At 33.9% G+C, this 15,436-nt stretch overlaps 1 protein-coding gene across 2 annotated transcripts; it reads left to right on the forward strand.

Annotated features, from left to right (window-relative positions):
* Nucleotides 1–5,269: 5,269 nt before the first annotated feature.
* LOC114538201 lies at nucleotides 5,270–14,509 on the forward strand. 2 transcript variants are annotated; one of them, XM_028559353.1, is made up of 8 exons: nucleotides 5,270–5,426; nucleotides 7,922–8,061; nucleotides 8,500–8,658; nucleotides 9,070–9,378; nucleotides 9,670–9,849; nucleotides 10,108–10,287; nucleotides 10,932–11,031; nucleotides 14,006–14,509. In XM_028559353.1, exons 5-8 carry the CDS (start codon nucleotides 9,699–9,701, stop codon nucleotides 14,040–14,042), a joined length of 468 nt encoding a protein of 155 aa, XP_028415154.1. In that variant the 5' UTR covers nucleotides 5,270–5,426; nucleotides 7,922–8,061; nucleotides 8,500–8,658; nucleotides 9,070–9,378; nucleotides 9,670–9,698; the 3' UTR covers nucleotides 14,043–14,509. The 2 variants fall into 2 exon arrangements, with proteins under 2 accessions (XP_028415154.1, XP_028415155.1); XM_028559354.1 differs by lacking the exons at nucleotides 5,270–5,426; nucleotides 7,922–8,061 and adding an exon at nucleotides 8,090–8,197.
* Nucleotides 14,510–15,436: the final 927 nt, after the last annotated feature.

Below are 15,436 nucleotides of genomic sequence, written 5' to 3' on the forward strand. Positions count from 1 at the left end.
CTCCCTCACAAAAAATATTAAAAGGTAAATTTACCCTGAAGCAGTCTGTACGTGTATGGTTAGTCTCATTTTGCTCAATAGAATTCAAGCTGTTTACATGTTTTATGATAAAAATCTTGTTTGTCAAAGTCTGACTACTGGGAAGCATTTTACAGGTGAAGTCCAAGAAATCAAATGTCGATGAAATTCATTTTTGTACCCGTAGACCAGAACCTAGGTATCAGATTAGAACGGATATGCGGGTCATCTAGCAGAGTTTTTGTGTAATCCGACCCAAAATCGTTACAAAATCTTTTTTACGACGTAAATACACGAGCAATGGCTTGATTGACAGCTCGAGATGCCCGCTGACCATACCATTGTTGAACATTTAATCCATAAAAATACACGAATATGAGTTAAATAAATTTGTTTCTGACTCAGAAAAAGTTTATGAAACTATTGTGGTAGTGATGGAATAAACAATTATATATGACTCGGAAATTATATACAGTCACGAATTTATATAGAGATTTGAACCCGGGCCAAATTAACTTTGGAGTCCCGAATGGCCACATATTCCTCGTTTCGTTTATTTCTTAAAAAAATTATAATGATTAGAACCACTTTATAACCAACCTTAAATTCTCTTTTGTTTACCACCTCATCTAGGAATTGTTTTTTCAATTCCACCTGAAATGCGAGAGAAAACAAAAAAGTGTTTTTGAACTTTGGAGAAGATGTCTAGAGATAATAATGGATTTTTACCATAGCTGGAGTAATAATAACTGATTATTGACCGACGGATATGTGTTTCACGACCAACCAATCAGAGTAGAGGATCTTGGAACGCCATATTATTAATAAATCAAACTTGAGTAACCAGAAATCCAAGCGTATTTCTACTATCGTGTTACGCAAAGCTTTATTGTGTTTAGAGATATGCATATAAAAATAGCTGCAAAAAAAGAAATATCAAGAGCATGACAGGGATTAGTGAATGATTTTTGCCACAAGACGCCTGAGTAAATATAATTTTCGGCCATTTGCAAACATTAATCGCTTTTCCCTTTCATGTATGACATATCGTGGGATTAAATAAGTAATAAGGTGAAAATAAATATAATCCTCTCAGAATTAATACCTGGATAAAAATCATTCGTAAGTCGTCACTTATCTTAATGGTCGCATTCTTTAAAAAGTGTGCGTGCTGTAGGCCATTTCAAGTTCATATGTCAATCAATTGTGTAAAAATGTTGCTCGGTCAAGTATGTAATAGATTACGTCATCAAAAGTTTAATTCGATAAAAATAAGAGTGAAAATAGTTTAAGTTGAAAGATATTGTTCACAGACGTATTGTTGGTATGTTTTACTAGTTTGTTGATGATGAATATTTTAAGTTGTGAACATTTTTAAGTATTGATCGATTGAGCAGAAGACCAACTCGACTAGTGCGACAACGCCTTAAATAACAAGATATGAGAGCTGGAACGAGCTTCTAAGACCAACCCACTGGTTACATGTACAACGCTGATTGGCTGGATAAGGATCAGCCCACTATGGTTGATGACGTATGCAAGAGTCACTGAACCTCATTATAAAAGGGCGTGCACAGCACCTGAACCTTCAGTGGACTAGCGGAGTAAAGATTAACTTATGAAACGTTAAGAAGCTCAACCTACAGGACAGACGACCAAAGACAAGAACGCAAAACGACGAAGATAGAGAAGTAGAGAAGAGAAGAACGGAAAAAGAAGAGAACATTAGCGAACTTTAGTTAAAACTATTGTAAAGATCTCGTACCTCGCGTATCAAATAAAGAATCTTATAACAACTTGGTGGGAGGGAACGGCTCTAAAAAAACCTCGCTATGTACTATAGTAACAACGGGTGGAATACTAGCCTTGCTGAAACACCTGATGACTGGTTCGAAGGAAACGCACGTTCACGTTCTGTATTCATCAATACTTCTACTTATGGCAATGCTAGACTTTGTTTCATTTTTTGGTTATATGTTCAAGACAACTGTCCACAACCTATACACTTTCCTCGAACTACAATTGAAACTACAGTCGTTTTGCCCTCAGTCTGCAATCCAAGACGAGTTTGATGACATGTACTCCCTCTATCTGAACGTGTTGGCTATGCCAGAAATCCAGCTAAAGACGCATCAGTGGAAGCCTCCGTGGTCGTTGAAATATGATTATTGAGACGTACGAAAGTCTCAGAGTTTTCCGGATCCTTCCTGATGGTCAGAATGCTTGTATTATGGACATGAAACTGGACGCATTTTAAGATTTGTATAATATAAGTTTTTGTCATTCTCATGTTACACGTATATGTTTATCATTTGTTTGTTTATGTGCGATAATATTAAACACGAGAGTATATAGCTGTTCAACTAAAATTCCTTAGGTACACTCAGCATGCTGATTAAACATGTTGCCGTAGGATAGCGCATGCATGTTTTAATTGGGTCAGTGTATAAATTTAATTCTGACGCTTTTAGTTATGCGTCATTCGTTGATAATATATTTTTCTCTTCCCCCGGGACAGTCAAGGGTCTCCCAAACTTGTTGTAATGGATTACAATTCTTTTTCAAGCCAAAAGCTTAAATATTAGGCACATTCTTGTTTTCTCTATGTAGACTCGGTATTTATATTGTCGATGAAAACCTACATTTTGGAGTTTGGTTTGCCGTGCATGACGTTTAAAAAAGTAAAATGAGTTTCAGTTATATTAAGAAGTATACGTATAAAATTTGTTTGCATAAGTTGAAATATTTTGAAGAATTATTAAGACGTATATATAGGTTTAGGTTATTATTATGGAGAGATGTTTTGTCGGAAGAGCTTTATAATAATTTCCTGTTATGTGAGTTGATCAACCAAGAATCTGAATACAATTTTCGCTGTTGCAATGATAAGATATTTTATGAAATTTGAATAATTTTTGGTACACTTTCTGACTGCATCTACAAAATTTATAATTTCGCTTAAGTCCCTGGTATACATACATTCAGGAAAACAGGAAATTTTCACCCCTTGTTTTCACACTAATTTTGGTTTAATATTGCTATATTCTGACGTGTTTAATATAATTATATGACATTATTATAGTTAGATTACCCCTGAGGTGCATGTAGGCATAAGTCAATTATATTTAGATCAGTTGTATCTCGTATAATCAATTATGTAGTGTTGTCGTAGAATAACAACACGTACTATATGTATGGTCTCAGTTATTAGGCATTTGGTAATATGCCCGTGATAGCCACGCCGAGCTCAAAAATAGTGCGAATTTGTAGACATATATAAGTTCATCATAGCTCACTCGAAGCTGGGGACAGCTTATTCTAGGTGAGGAGGATTGTTACGCAAAGCTTTATTGTGTTTAGAGATATGCATATAAAAATAGCTGCAAAAAAAGAAATATCAAGAGCATGACAGGGATTAGTGAATGATTTTTGCCACAAGACGCCTGAGTAAATATAATTTTCGGCCATTTGCAAACATTAATCGCTTTTCCCTTTCATGTATGACATATCGTGGGATTAAATAAGTAATAAGGTGAAAATAAATATAATCCTCTCAGAATTAATACCTGGATAAACATTCGTAAGTCGTCACTTATCTTAATGGTCGCATTCTTTAAAAAAGTGTGCGTGCTGTAGGCCATTCAAGTTCATATGTCAATCAATTGTGTAAAAAATGTTGCTCGGTCAAGTATGTAATAGATTACGTCATCAAAAGTTTAATTCGATAAAAATAAGAGTGAAAATAGTTTAAGTTGAAAGATATTGTTCACAGACGTATTGTTGGTATGTTTTACTAGTTGTTGATGATGAATATTTTAAGTTGTGAACATTTTTAAGTATTGATCGATTGAGCAGAAGACCAACTCGACTAGTGCGACAACGCCTTAAATAAACAAGATATGAGAGCTGGAACGAGCTTCTAAGACCAACCCACTGGTTACATGTACAACGCTGATTGGCTGGATAAGGATCAGCCCACTATGGTTGATGACGTATGCAAGAGTCACTGAACCCTCATTATAAAAGGGCGTGCACAGCACCTGAACCTTCAGTGGACTAGCGGAGTAAAGATTAACTTATGAAACGTTAAGAAGCTCAACCTACAGGACAGACGACCAAAGACAAGAACGCAAAACGACGAAGATAGAGAAGTAGAGAAGAGAAGAACGGAAAAAGAAGAGAACATTAGCGAACTTTAGTTAAAACTATTGTAAAGATCTCCTACCTCGCGTATCAATTAAAGAATCATATAACAATCGGATGAAAGATATTCAAAAGATACTCGTTTCCCAATTTACTTTTGCGAATCTTAAAACAGCACTAGCTAGGTGGTTAATTGAAACCACCTTTGAATCAAAAGCCAGTGGATATGGTAGTACAGTTATGACGACAGCACGACCGTTGATATCACTAAAATCGACACAATATATATATATATATATATATATATATATATATATATATATATATATATATATATGCATAGCGAAAAATGAATTTCTTAAGAAATTGAATTTTCTTATTTTAGGAAAATATTTACTTGTTTCAAAAAATCATGTTCTTATTTTGAGATAATATTTTCTTAAGACTTTTTTCTTCCTAATTTGAGAAAACATTTTCTTGAAATAAGAAAATTATTTGATTTATTTCTCGAGAAAATATCAGAGATATCACTTTCTTATCATAAGAAAATGTTTTTCTTAAAATGAGAAATTGTTTTCTTAAGAAAATATTGAGATATCAATTTCTTGTTATAAGAAATATACATTCTTAAACTAAAAAAATGCTCTTCGCATTAAATTTGAAGAATTTCAGCTGAGAGTAAACTTTAAAATTACTTGTGTTTCAAATGTTCCTTATTGTTGAAGTTTGTTGATTTCAAAAAGTTATATGGTTCATATTTTACTGTTTTTCGTTCCAATCATTAGATGATTTTATTAATTTATCTAATTATCAGTATGAGTAAAAATGCCCTAGTCAACAATGAAGCTTTTCGTACTTGCACCTTACAAGCATGGCGTGACATGTTCGGTCAAGAACCATTAAAATAGAAGAAAGTCATAATATAATGTTTGCAAAATGCTGTTTTCATTTACAGAAATCCGGCGTGAGATAATTCAAAGCATTCAAAGGTTTAATACTGATAATTGTATGGTCTAGCCTGATGAAGAGCCTGATTATTTCATTTATCCCATTATGCCTTTCAAGCGTAGACCACGAGGGATATTTGAATACTTAGCGAAACAACCTATAACGTTATTAATGCATATTAAAGAAATATTGTTTTTTAAGGCGAATATGGCATTTCTATCTTGTTATTTACTTTATATATTACCGATAAAGATATGGACGTTTAGGATGTGAAAAAATATACACTATATCGGCGCAAATTTGTGGTATTTCATAAGGTGAGTTGATGTTTCATGATGTCATATGCCAACATGCTGATCGAGTGTGTTATTATATACAACGTACAAGCCTTTATTAACAAGCCTTCGTTAGCCTTTATTCCACCCTATAATAGATCAAGAATTGTATTTAGGTCTTTTTTCATCGTTCAATGATTTGCGCTATGATTTTCCATGTTATTATCTGTTTATATAGTTAAATAGTTGGCTATAGCACGGATAGCTAAACAATACCTTAGAATTCCTCAGCAATTATGGCTTGGTTAGAACACCTCAGGCTCAGAGGAGCAAAATAGTATAGTCCAATGTTGTGATATATATAACGAAGGAAGAGCATATGGCAGTGTTTCTAATGTCTTTGTTTGAAATGTAGGATATTATAAAGAGTTGAGTTATATTTTCAGATTGATACTAAATCGAGGGGGGTTAATGTAACAGTGCTTCTCCACAGCAGGGTTTCGACTGTTCCAAAGGGTATAAATTGTGCATCAGAGTCTGCCTATATCATTGACATTATCCCAAAGCTCTCTATTTTGCCTTCAGATACATTTATCCATCCATATTTTGTTAGGGACAGTTTTTGGATTTAAAAAAATTTGATTTCATTGGATAAGGCCTCTATCTATATATTGTTTGAATTAATTACATGCATTTACATGGTGAATTGATTGGAATTTACACTATCATAGAGAGGTAGAAAAGCAGTGTAGAATGGGTTGAAGGATGGGCATATTTGATAATAGTCTTAAAGTAGTTTTCTTAAAGATGCCGGTATAGCAGGGGATAGCTAAAGAATAGCTTAAAATTCCCCACAATAGCTAAATTATTATTTACCAGTATTTTTTGTGTGATGTACTCAATTCCTAACACGATTGCAAAGTTTTATTTTAAGTGTGAACTTAGGATTTACTTCTCACCAATTATTTGCTCTCAACTTTATCTGATGATGTCTCATCTGAATTTAAGGACCACAAAAATTCTTTTGCAATAATGGATCTGTACTGCAATAATTGATATTTAAAAACATGTCAAATAAGCACTGGACAAATACAAAACCTTCAAAGCTTGGGTGCAATATTATATATGATCATTTCTCTGTATTTCTATATAATCATGTAGGACCTATAATTCTCATGTATTAATGTCTGCTGTGTATTCTATATTATGACTCATGAATATTTTAGTAAATTTACATTACATTCATACATGTAACAAAATATCATGTCAGAGTTTCTAGGGTTTCTTGAGAATTAACTTTTCTTATTATAAGAAAATATTTTCTTGGAAATATATCTTATATCAAGAAAAATTTCTTAAGAAAATTTTTCTCATTATGAACATTCTATAAGAAATTTTGGACTAATTTCAAGAAAATTTTCTTAAACTGAGAAATTATTTGTGTCCAACTTTTCTTATTTTAAGAAAAAAATTCTTAAGAAAAAAAGTAAGAAAATTTTCTTATTATTCTCTTAAAAAAATTTGAACTCATTAAAATGAGTTTTTTTTTCTTGAAATAATAAAATGACTTTTTGCTGTTTACTTATACTAAATGATTTTAATTAGAATCAAGGATTATGTTTGTTGACTCTGGACATGAAATTAATACCTGTTTCCGCCAAATCTGACACATTTTCAGCAGATTAACTTACATCTTATTATTGTACAAGGTTTTAAACCTGACAAGCTGTCTTAAATGTCTGTGTTTAAAGACTTTGGTGTTAATACGATGGAAAAATGCTGTAGCCCCATACTTTTCCTAGGCAAATGGCAAGAAACACAGGACCTTTGTTCTCTAGATTGTGAAATTTTTCAGAAAATTCTTCCATTGCCTAAGACCATAAAAACCTCAATATGCCTGTTCATTAACAATTATTTAGATGAACGTAACCTTCAGATCAAAATGACCCGTTTTTCGAATAACTCAAACCAGTTAACTATGATCATTGCATGTTGCATGAGAATTGCATCTAGTTTGGTTTGTTGATAAATAAAATCTATGAAATACTGCAGAATTGATTTCTATTTAGACATCCCTTTCAGACTGCCATAATTCGAATTCACTGGTAATTAGTACTAAAGGCCGTGTTACACGGTGCAATTTTTCTTGCAACATGCAATGCAATTGTACTGCTAAGATATGTAAATTATTAGTCTTGCAGAAGGAAAGTGCGTGAAGTGTATGAACACAAAAGTTTTGTTATTCCCAAATATACATACATATCTCAAAAGTAGAATTGCACTGCAAGTTGCAAGAAAAATTGCACCGTGTAACAGGGCCTTAACATTGTGGTTACAGAGTAATGTTCACGTAGAACAAGATACCAAACATTAATTCTTGTGGTAGTTTCTTGAGTGTTTAGTTATTGAAAAGACGCAACAATTGGGTTGTACAATACAATATGTACAGCCGTATATACACTCCTGGGTATATAGCTATATATCGATCATCCCAATGATGCTTTCACATTATTTAAACCTGTGATTGTTCATTCCAGGGTTTCACTGAGGAAAAAAGACAACTTCAACAGAATATTCGCAAATTACAAAACCAACTCGAAGCTAAAGAACAGGAACATCGTCAAAAGGAATGGAGACTTGTGGACAAACTGAAGAAAAATGATGTCACAATACAGACGTTAGCTTTATGAAATTCCTCAGGGGGGGAGGGACGGGGGACAAGACCATGCATATTGAAATGGGTTCTTACCTAAATCATTCACATTCTGCATTTCTGATTTCTGTACCAATGTATGTTCATTGGCGGATCTGGCGTAAGTCGAAATGCATTATTTATTTTGATTGTGAACCTCCAAAGGTTCATTACTCGTGTCTCGTTTTTACGAGTAGCTTTTTTTGAAAATATTTTTAATTCTCAATATGCCCAAAATCCAAATGTGAGCTGTTCTAATTTATTTTCACTAACCTAATTTCTGCCACAGGGCATGTCTATTTCAAAACCCAGAATATATCCGCTGTTGAAATGATGTTGAAATTCGACAACTTTTTAACATTTCGAGAGGAACGACTTTGTACAGGACCTGGTGACAACTGAGTGATTTTTTTTATTACACAGGCTAAATCAATCAATCGCAAACTTAAAGAGCAAGATGGACCAACAGAACCCGGGATATTCCAGATTAACTGTAGCAAAGGATGTTGAATTGGAAACGTTGCATCACCAGGAGGCCAAGATGAGATCTGAACTCGCGCGGAGAAAGAATGATCTTGAGAGGTGCGAATAAACGATGAATATAACTTTGCTCTCTCGATTGGTTTTAAATTCCGACCTATCGTGAAACGTTTCTCATTAATCGCAGGCTCAGCGTATGAGGTGATTTTTCAGGGGGCTTACACACACCTGGTAAGATAAACCTGGCCATAGCAGCCATTCAATTCATTCGCTAAAACACCTCCTTTGCTGAGCTGAAGTGCAATTATTTGTTAATGAATATTGTACTATACGGATAGATAACTAACGATTTTTTAAGTTAAAGAAAAAGTGTAAAGTTTGAACGAAAATCGTAAAAAAAACATACCCCCAATTTACGGATCCTATTATGTGTTGATATTACAAGTCGTGTATCGTGTTAAAGATTTCTATTAAAGATTTAACTTCATGTCTTGATCCAACTTTTTTCTTTAGGAGGCAGTGACAGCCAAAGGTGTGACGGGGGTAAAATCCTCGAGAAATTTTGAAAATGATCTAAAACATTGGTGCCAAAGGAGCCATCTTTTGAGATTGTTTTTCCATACCAGAACTATGTATATAGAGTCTCTTTATGTAAATTCGTAATTCAACTAATGATTGTATGCAGTGGTAACAGGAAACTCATCGATTCCAAATTCAGTTTCCGCAATTCGCTGTAATAAAGTTGTTGAAAATAGATTGCAAGTCGAATCATGCTCCTCTCATAGTAGCCATACCTAAAAGCCAGCTGATGTGCTTAACGAGGTAACTTTCGCAAGATGTGCATGTAATTTCCACTGAAATAACGCGATTTTTCTTCATGGCCAAAACACTTGATACATACCACAATTCTTTTGAGTTTGCGCTGATGTAATTGAGGACCTACCCTGCGCTCGCGAATCTGAAACCTTTACATCGATACCTCCCCCATTGCTTCGCAATATTTTATCATTTCTCTAGATTTTATGATTCATGCATGTTTCACAAATCTTAATTGTGACAAAAGCATGACGTTTTCGTCCGGGTTAAGTTCAGACTTATCTTTTCTTGTTGCAGTCGAAGATGTTGGCACACCAGCAGCGAATATGAATAATGAAGAACTTCCAGTGCAGAACGAAAATTTGCGTCATGTTATTAATCAAATAAAAGTGGACATGGAGGATTTGACGAAACAGTTGACGCAACGTACCACTGGATCGATTACTAATGCAGGAGATGGCGTACCCATTACGGAAGGTAATTGTATGATAATAAAGCGGGAATATATTTCATAACAAAACAATTTCGAAAATATAAAGCCAGATTGTTTTCTATGCATGGATGATTTTAATTTTTTCTTAAAACCTTATCTTTACGGGGCTTATTAGGCAATCCCCGTTCTATAGCTTCTGTATTTTGAAAGATATATTTTTAGAATGACTAATCGTTATAGTGATCGTAACAAAGATCAGTGTGAATGGAATTAATCTGGTATTTCTTTACTAAACATTTCAGAATATGTGACAAGTCTGGAAAAAGAAATTCGAGAAGTGAAGGCGAGAAACCGCGAACTGACCCAATCCATGGCTAATACAAATGCTAAAACTGAAAAAACTGAGCCAACTTACGTTTTAGATGGAAGTAAGGATAATGTTCATATAAGAGGTCTGGTGGCACAGCTGAACAGCACAATCGGTAAGTGATAGATAACAAAGTTCAACCATACAACAGCAGTTGAAAAAGGTACAAAGCTTAAACATAGCGTCATTAAATTGAAACATTACCTCATCCCCCGCATACCCAGCAGTTTTCATTCTGTTATCTGAATAGTTATAGTTGAACGTTGAATTAGTTTTCTGTGTCTAATATCAAATTTTAACCTACAATGTCCTGAATAATTTCTGCGGGTTTTCACTCCGCGCGCAGGTAGCATAAAAAACAACCCCTACTTACATTGCCTCGATCTACTTATTTACTACACCGAGTTACATAACTGTTGACTATCTTTATTGCAAATATTTCCGTTGAGTCAAATATTTGACTTTCAAGTTGCGTATGTCTGTGGGTCATTAAAAAAACACTAGCATGTTGATTAGCCCTGAGAATTTGCCCGAGTGGAAATTTGAAAAAAAATGCCTGTATTTTTTTGCAAGACACAACTGGAGTATCAAGGATTAAGATTTTTGTAGCTGATATTCCAATCGCATTGTACTATTGATCATGGTAACTTAAATTGTGGGAATCGCACGAAAGGCATTCTGTATTAACCGACTAGAATTTCAGTTAAGGTATATAATATAATTGCCTATTTAACAATATATATTCTTGCACGTCTTTAGGTAGTTTACGGCAAGAGAAATTAGACCTTACATCTCAATTGGGAAATGTAAAGCAACTATGGTTCATCTTTAATGTTTACTTCATCATTCTTGAAAAGAGGTGAGTCTTCTTCTCTAAATGGCTATGGGCTTTGTTTTAATGCACTTGTTTTTTTATCCGTCTTCGCTGAGAATGTTTGTGATATATGTTCTCGTATTTTGGTGAAGCCACGACACGTCATTGCATTCGTCATCGTATCGGACATAGTCTTCTGCGCGGTTATTACTCATTTGTTGTTTGTGATCGCCGAGTGCATATTTCAGCGTATAAATGCGCTTGTTAACGGGCTGTTATGCCAATAGTTGATTTTACAAAAGATATAAAATAGGGCTAACATCTACTGGGAAAAGAGTTTTTCAACTTATAACGTAAATTATGAATTCCATCATATGCGGAATGGTATTTTGATGTTTTAAATTACGCTTTTGGGCGGGATATTACTTTAAATTAACTATCGAAGCAATTAAATGAAATACTTTCTCACTTTTTGAGTGAATTTCGGTGCGACGAACTTAAAAACATTTTATCGCTTCCCTTCATATCTAAAAGATACCTTGTCATGACGAGCTCTGTTTTCTGTGTTCTAGATCTCGTACAAAAACAACTCAGACACAGAGTTGGAATAATTTTGGCAATGTGCGTAATTGTCTAACGCACATGCTGATTTATTAATTTTTACTTAACAACAAATTAATTATTAATCAACAAACAATAAATTCAATTACTAAACAATTTGCACAGAAAAGGTGGGGCTAATTTAAACGCCCTACCGAATATACTAATATACCTTTACTTTAAACTCGCGTGAGAAAACGGGGAGGAGGGCGGGTTCAAATTTGATCTGTAATGACCTTGTCGAAGCGAGGAGCAGAATGAATTGGCAGCACATTCTGCTCTTTATCTATACTGACCCTCATCTCCGCTTTCCCACACGTTACCTATATGTCATCAGAATTCCAGGGAAATTACCTGCGCGTCAAACTAAAGTATTTAATCTACTTTATTATAAAGTCTCAAGTGCAGGAAGCAATAAATTACTTTAAAGACGAAAAAGCGGTGATCGGTGAGCGTTGAATCTACAACTACAAAGTTACACTAATAGAAAAAAAATTAAGCATTATTTTATTCAGCAAATGGCAGTAACAAGTTGCCCTGTTTTATAAATTATAATGCAATATTTCACCTGTCATTTCTTGCTTGTGGACATGCACTATTAAACCAAAACATTACCTTATTGCAAATGGCAGTAACAAATTGCCCTGTTTTATAAATTAGAATGCAATATTTCACCTGTCAATTTCTTGCTTGTGGACATGCAGCTATTAAACCAAGTACATTACCTTATTGCAAATAGTAGTAACAAGTTGCCCTGTTTTATAAATTATAATGCAATATTTCACCTGTCATGCGGCTATTAAACCAAATGCTTTGGAGCTCAAAAAACAAAAGTGCATTTCAACTGATCAAAAATCTTTGAAATATTGTTCAGATACATAGATAAGTCCTTAAAAAATGTTAATGCGAAACGTTTGAAACAATTTTGGACTCTTTGTTATGTGACTGTTAAATGATCTGGCAAATCAAGTATTTTATCCTCAATGAAATCTTTGTTAAGATCTTTCTCCTTCTAAACTAAGCTTTATGTTATCAGACGATGTGTGCCACCATCCCGGATCCTTTTTGTTTTGTTCACCTATTCTGCTTAAAAATTTCATTTCCTATCTCTTGTAAAAATGGTTTTATACATGTTTTGATCTGTCCTAAAAAAGCGGTGATCGGTGAGCGTTGAATCTACAACTACAAAGTTACACTAATAGAAAAAATATTAAGCATTATTTTATTCAGCAAATGGCAGTAACAAGTTGCCCTGTTTTATAAATTATAATGCAATATTTCACTTGTCAATTTCTTGCTTGTGGACATGCACTATTAAACCAAAACATTACCTTATTGCAAATGGTAGTAACAAGTTGCCCTGTTTTATAAATTATAATTCGGCAAATGGTAGTAACAAATTCCATGTTTTATAAATTATAATGCAATATTTCACCTGTCAATTTCTTGCTTGTGGAAATGCAGCTATTAAACCAAATACATTACCTTATTGCAAATGGCAGTAACAAATTGCCCTGTTTTATAAATTAGAATGCAATATTTCACCTGTCAATTTCTTGCTTGTGGACATGCAGCTATTAAACCAAATACATTACCTTATTGCAAATAGTAGTAACAAGTTGCCCTGTTTTATAAATTTTAATGCAATATTTCACCTGTCATGCGGCTATTAAACCAAATGCTATGGAGCTCAAAAAAACAAAACTGTTAACAAAAAGTGCATTTCAACTGATCAAAAATCTTTGAAATATTGTTCAGATACATAGATAAGTCCTTAGATAAATCTTTGTTAAGATCCTTCTCCTTCTAAACTAAGCTTTATGTTATCAGACGATGTGTGCCACCATCCCGGATCCTTTTTGTTTTGTTCACCTATTCTGCTTAAAAATTTCATCTCCTATCTCTTGTAAAAATGGTTTTATACATGTTTTTTGTTTTGTTCACCTATTCTGCTTAAAAATTTCATTTCCTATCTCTTGTAAAAATGGTTTTATACATGTTTTGATCTGTCCTAAAATGTATTTAATACAATAAAATATTATAATTTATAGATTGCGTAATAAATCGACTTTGTTATAACTGTATTCAACCAGCTAACTATAGGGCATTTATTCCGTTGTCTATGGCATTAGAACATAAGACTAGAAAATATATTTTATTGCATCAGTTGATATTTACTCGCCACTATAGCAGCTTTATCGCATTACAGGCTACCCACATGTACGCATTGCGTACCTATTTTTATTGTGTGTATTTATTAGCAGTAACATATGTCGTGCCAATAAATTTAGTCTATAGTGTAAATGAGGCTAGTTTTCGAGTGCTGCATTCCTAGATTTTAGAAAGCTGTGTCGAGCATTGATGATCATTGCACTTAAACTTAGCAACTTAACAACTAACATATCAACTTCACTATCAGTTGTCAACAGGGAATCGTCGGGATAACGAAGAAATGAATGCTTTGAAGCAGCAGAACTCTGATCTCAAGCTGCAGGTAACCCAAAAAAGACACCAGGCTGACGAATTTTACAAAACGGGTTTGAAAAGAAATATTGATGCTGTATCATTAGGAAACCAGGTTCAATGATATTGTTAAATGACTAGATCGCAGATGCAAAATGGATATAATAAAGACATTCTTTAGGTATATTACATTAAAACAAATTAAACGGGTAAATGTATCACAGTCTGAAGCTTAACGGTGAACCCACTTTCATTTTTACTTTACCGTGTTGTTGGTTAATGCAAATCGAACGAAATTTATATGTGCTTTTAAAACCGCAAGCAGTTAAGAGAGGATTTGATTAGTTATCAGCCAGAGGGCAGGAAGGTCAGTAACATCCTGGGTGATTCACTGAGCAACAAAGCGAGCAGCTATAATCCTGAACCTAAGATATCAGTTGTGAGCCATATGCTGGACCGGAAACTATCGAAATAATAAAAAGTTAATCAGTGTATATAATTGTATATAAATGCTTATAAATTTTAAAAGATTTTGTATAGTGCAACTGTCGTTATTGATCTAGCTTTTTTAGTTCCTTTTGTATTCTTTCGATCTTTTAATTTTAAAATGTCGTCCAGTTTCGGTGATCATTCATATCGGTAGGCATGATATCTCTTGAAGAATGATTCGATTGGATTTTATACCTTATTGTATTACTTATATATAATAAACGTAATATGACACCAACTCCAGTTAACTCCAACCCCCGGTAACTCGATCAATTTTTCTTTCCCTTTGGGAGTTCGAGTTAGCGAGGAACTAATGTATTTTAAAAGCGCACTCGAACTTGTTCAGTAGGAGTCATAACATTTCCATGGCGGTATTTCCAATCGAATAAGAGCTTAATTTTCAGTGTTTTTCCTTAAATCTTTGTATCGATTAAGAAATAACTTTCTCTTTGATCGGTGATGACAAAATTTGTATGTGAGTGTAACACAGCCTACATGCGATAGTGTGGATACGGAAGAATTACTGATAATCGTTTGATATTTATCTGTTTTGAGAGCGTAATGTCCAAAATTTTTGTATTCGGTGTAATTAGACAGAAATTCGAGTTTCTGCAGAGATCGTTTATGAAAGTATGGGTTAATGTTTGTCGCAGATAAACTACCCGAGGTAAAAGTATTAGCAACATCTAGTCAAGAATTGTGTGCCAGGCAGGAGATGATTGCATTTTCTCATTGCTTTTCTGCAGTTTTCAGCATTAAAATTGGATCTTGTCAGTCACGGAAAACCTTTGAATACGTACAATCCAGAAAGTCAGTTTATACAAGACCTTCGAGAGAAAGGTGAGTGTACTGTCTGACGCTTTTGAAAGTACTATCTTTATTTGTGTTTAGAATCTTA

This window comes from Dendronephthya gigantea, unplaced genomic scaffold (genome assembly GCF_004324835.1).
Source record: "Dendronephthya gigantea isolate DGI-Jeju-01 unplaced genomic scaffold, DenGig_1.0 000177F, whole genome shotgun sequence".
NCBI classification, from domain to species: domain Eukaryota; kingdom Metazoa; phylum Cnidaria; class Anthozoa; order Malacalcyonacea; family Nephtheidae; genus Dendronephthya; species Dendronephthya gigantea.

What these genes read in the sequence shown, in the direction of transcription:
- LOC114538201 (XM_028559353.1), top strand. Translation starts at nt 9,699, where the DNA reads ATGAATAATGAAGAACTTCCAGTGCAGAACGAAAATTTGCGTCATGTT. An exon ending in TGGCGTACCCATTACGGAAG is followed by an intron (nt 9,850 to 10,107) that starts GTAATTGTATGA and finishes TAAACATTTCAG; the next exon opens with AATATGTGACAAGTCTGGAA. An exon ending in ACAGCTGAACAGCACAATCG is followed by an intron (nt 10,288 to 10,931) that starts GTAAGTGATAGA and finishes GCACGTCTTTAG; the next exon opens with GTAGTTTACGGCAAGAGAAA.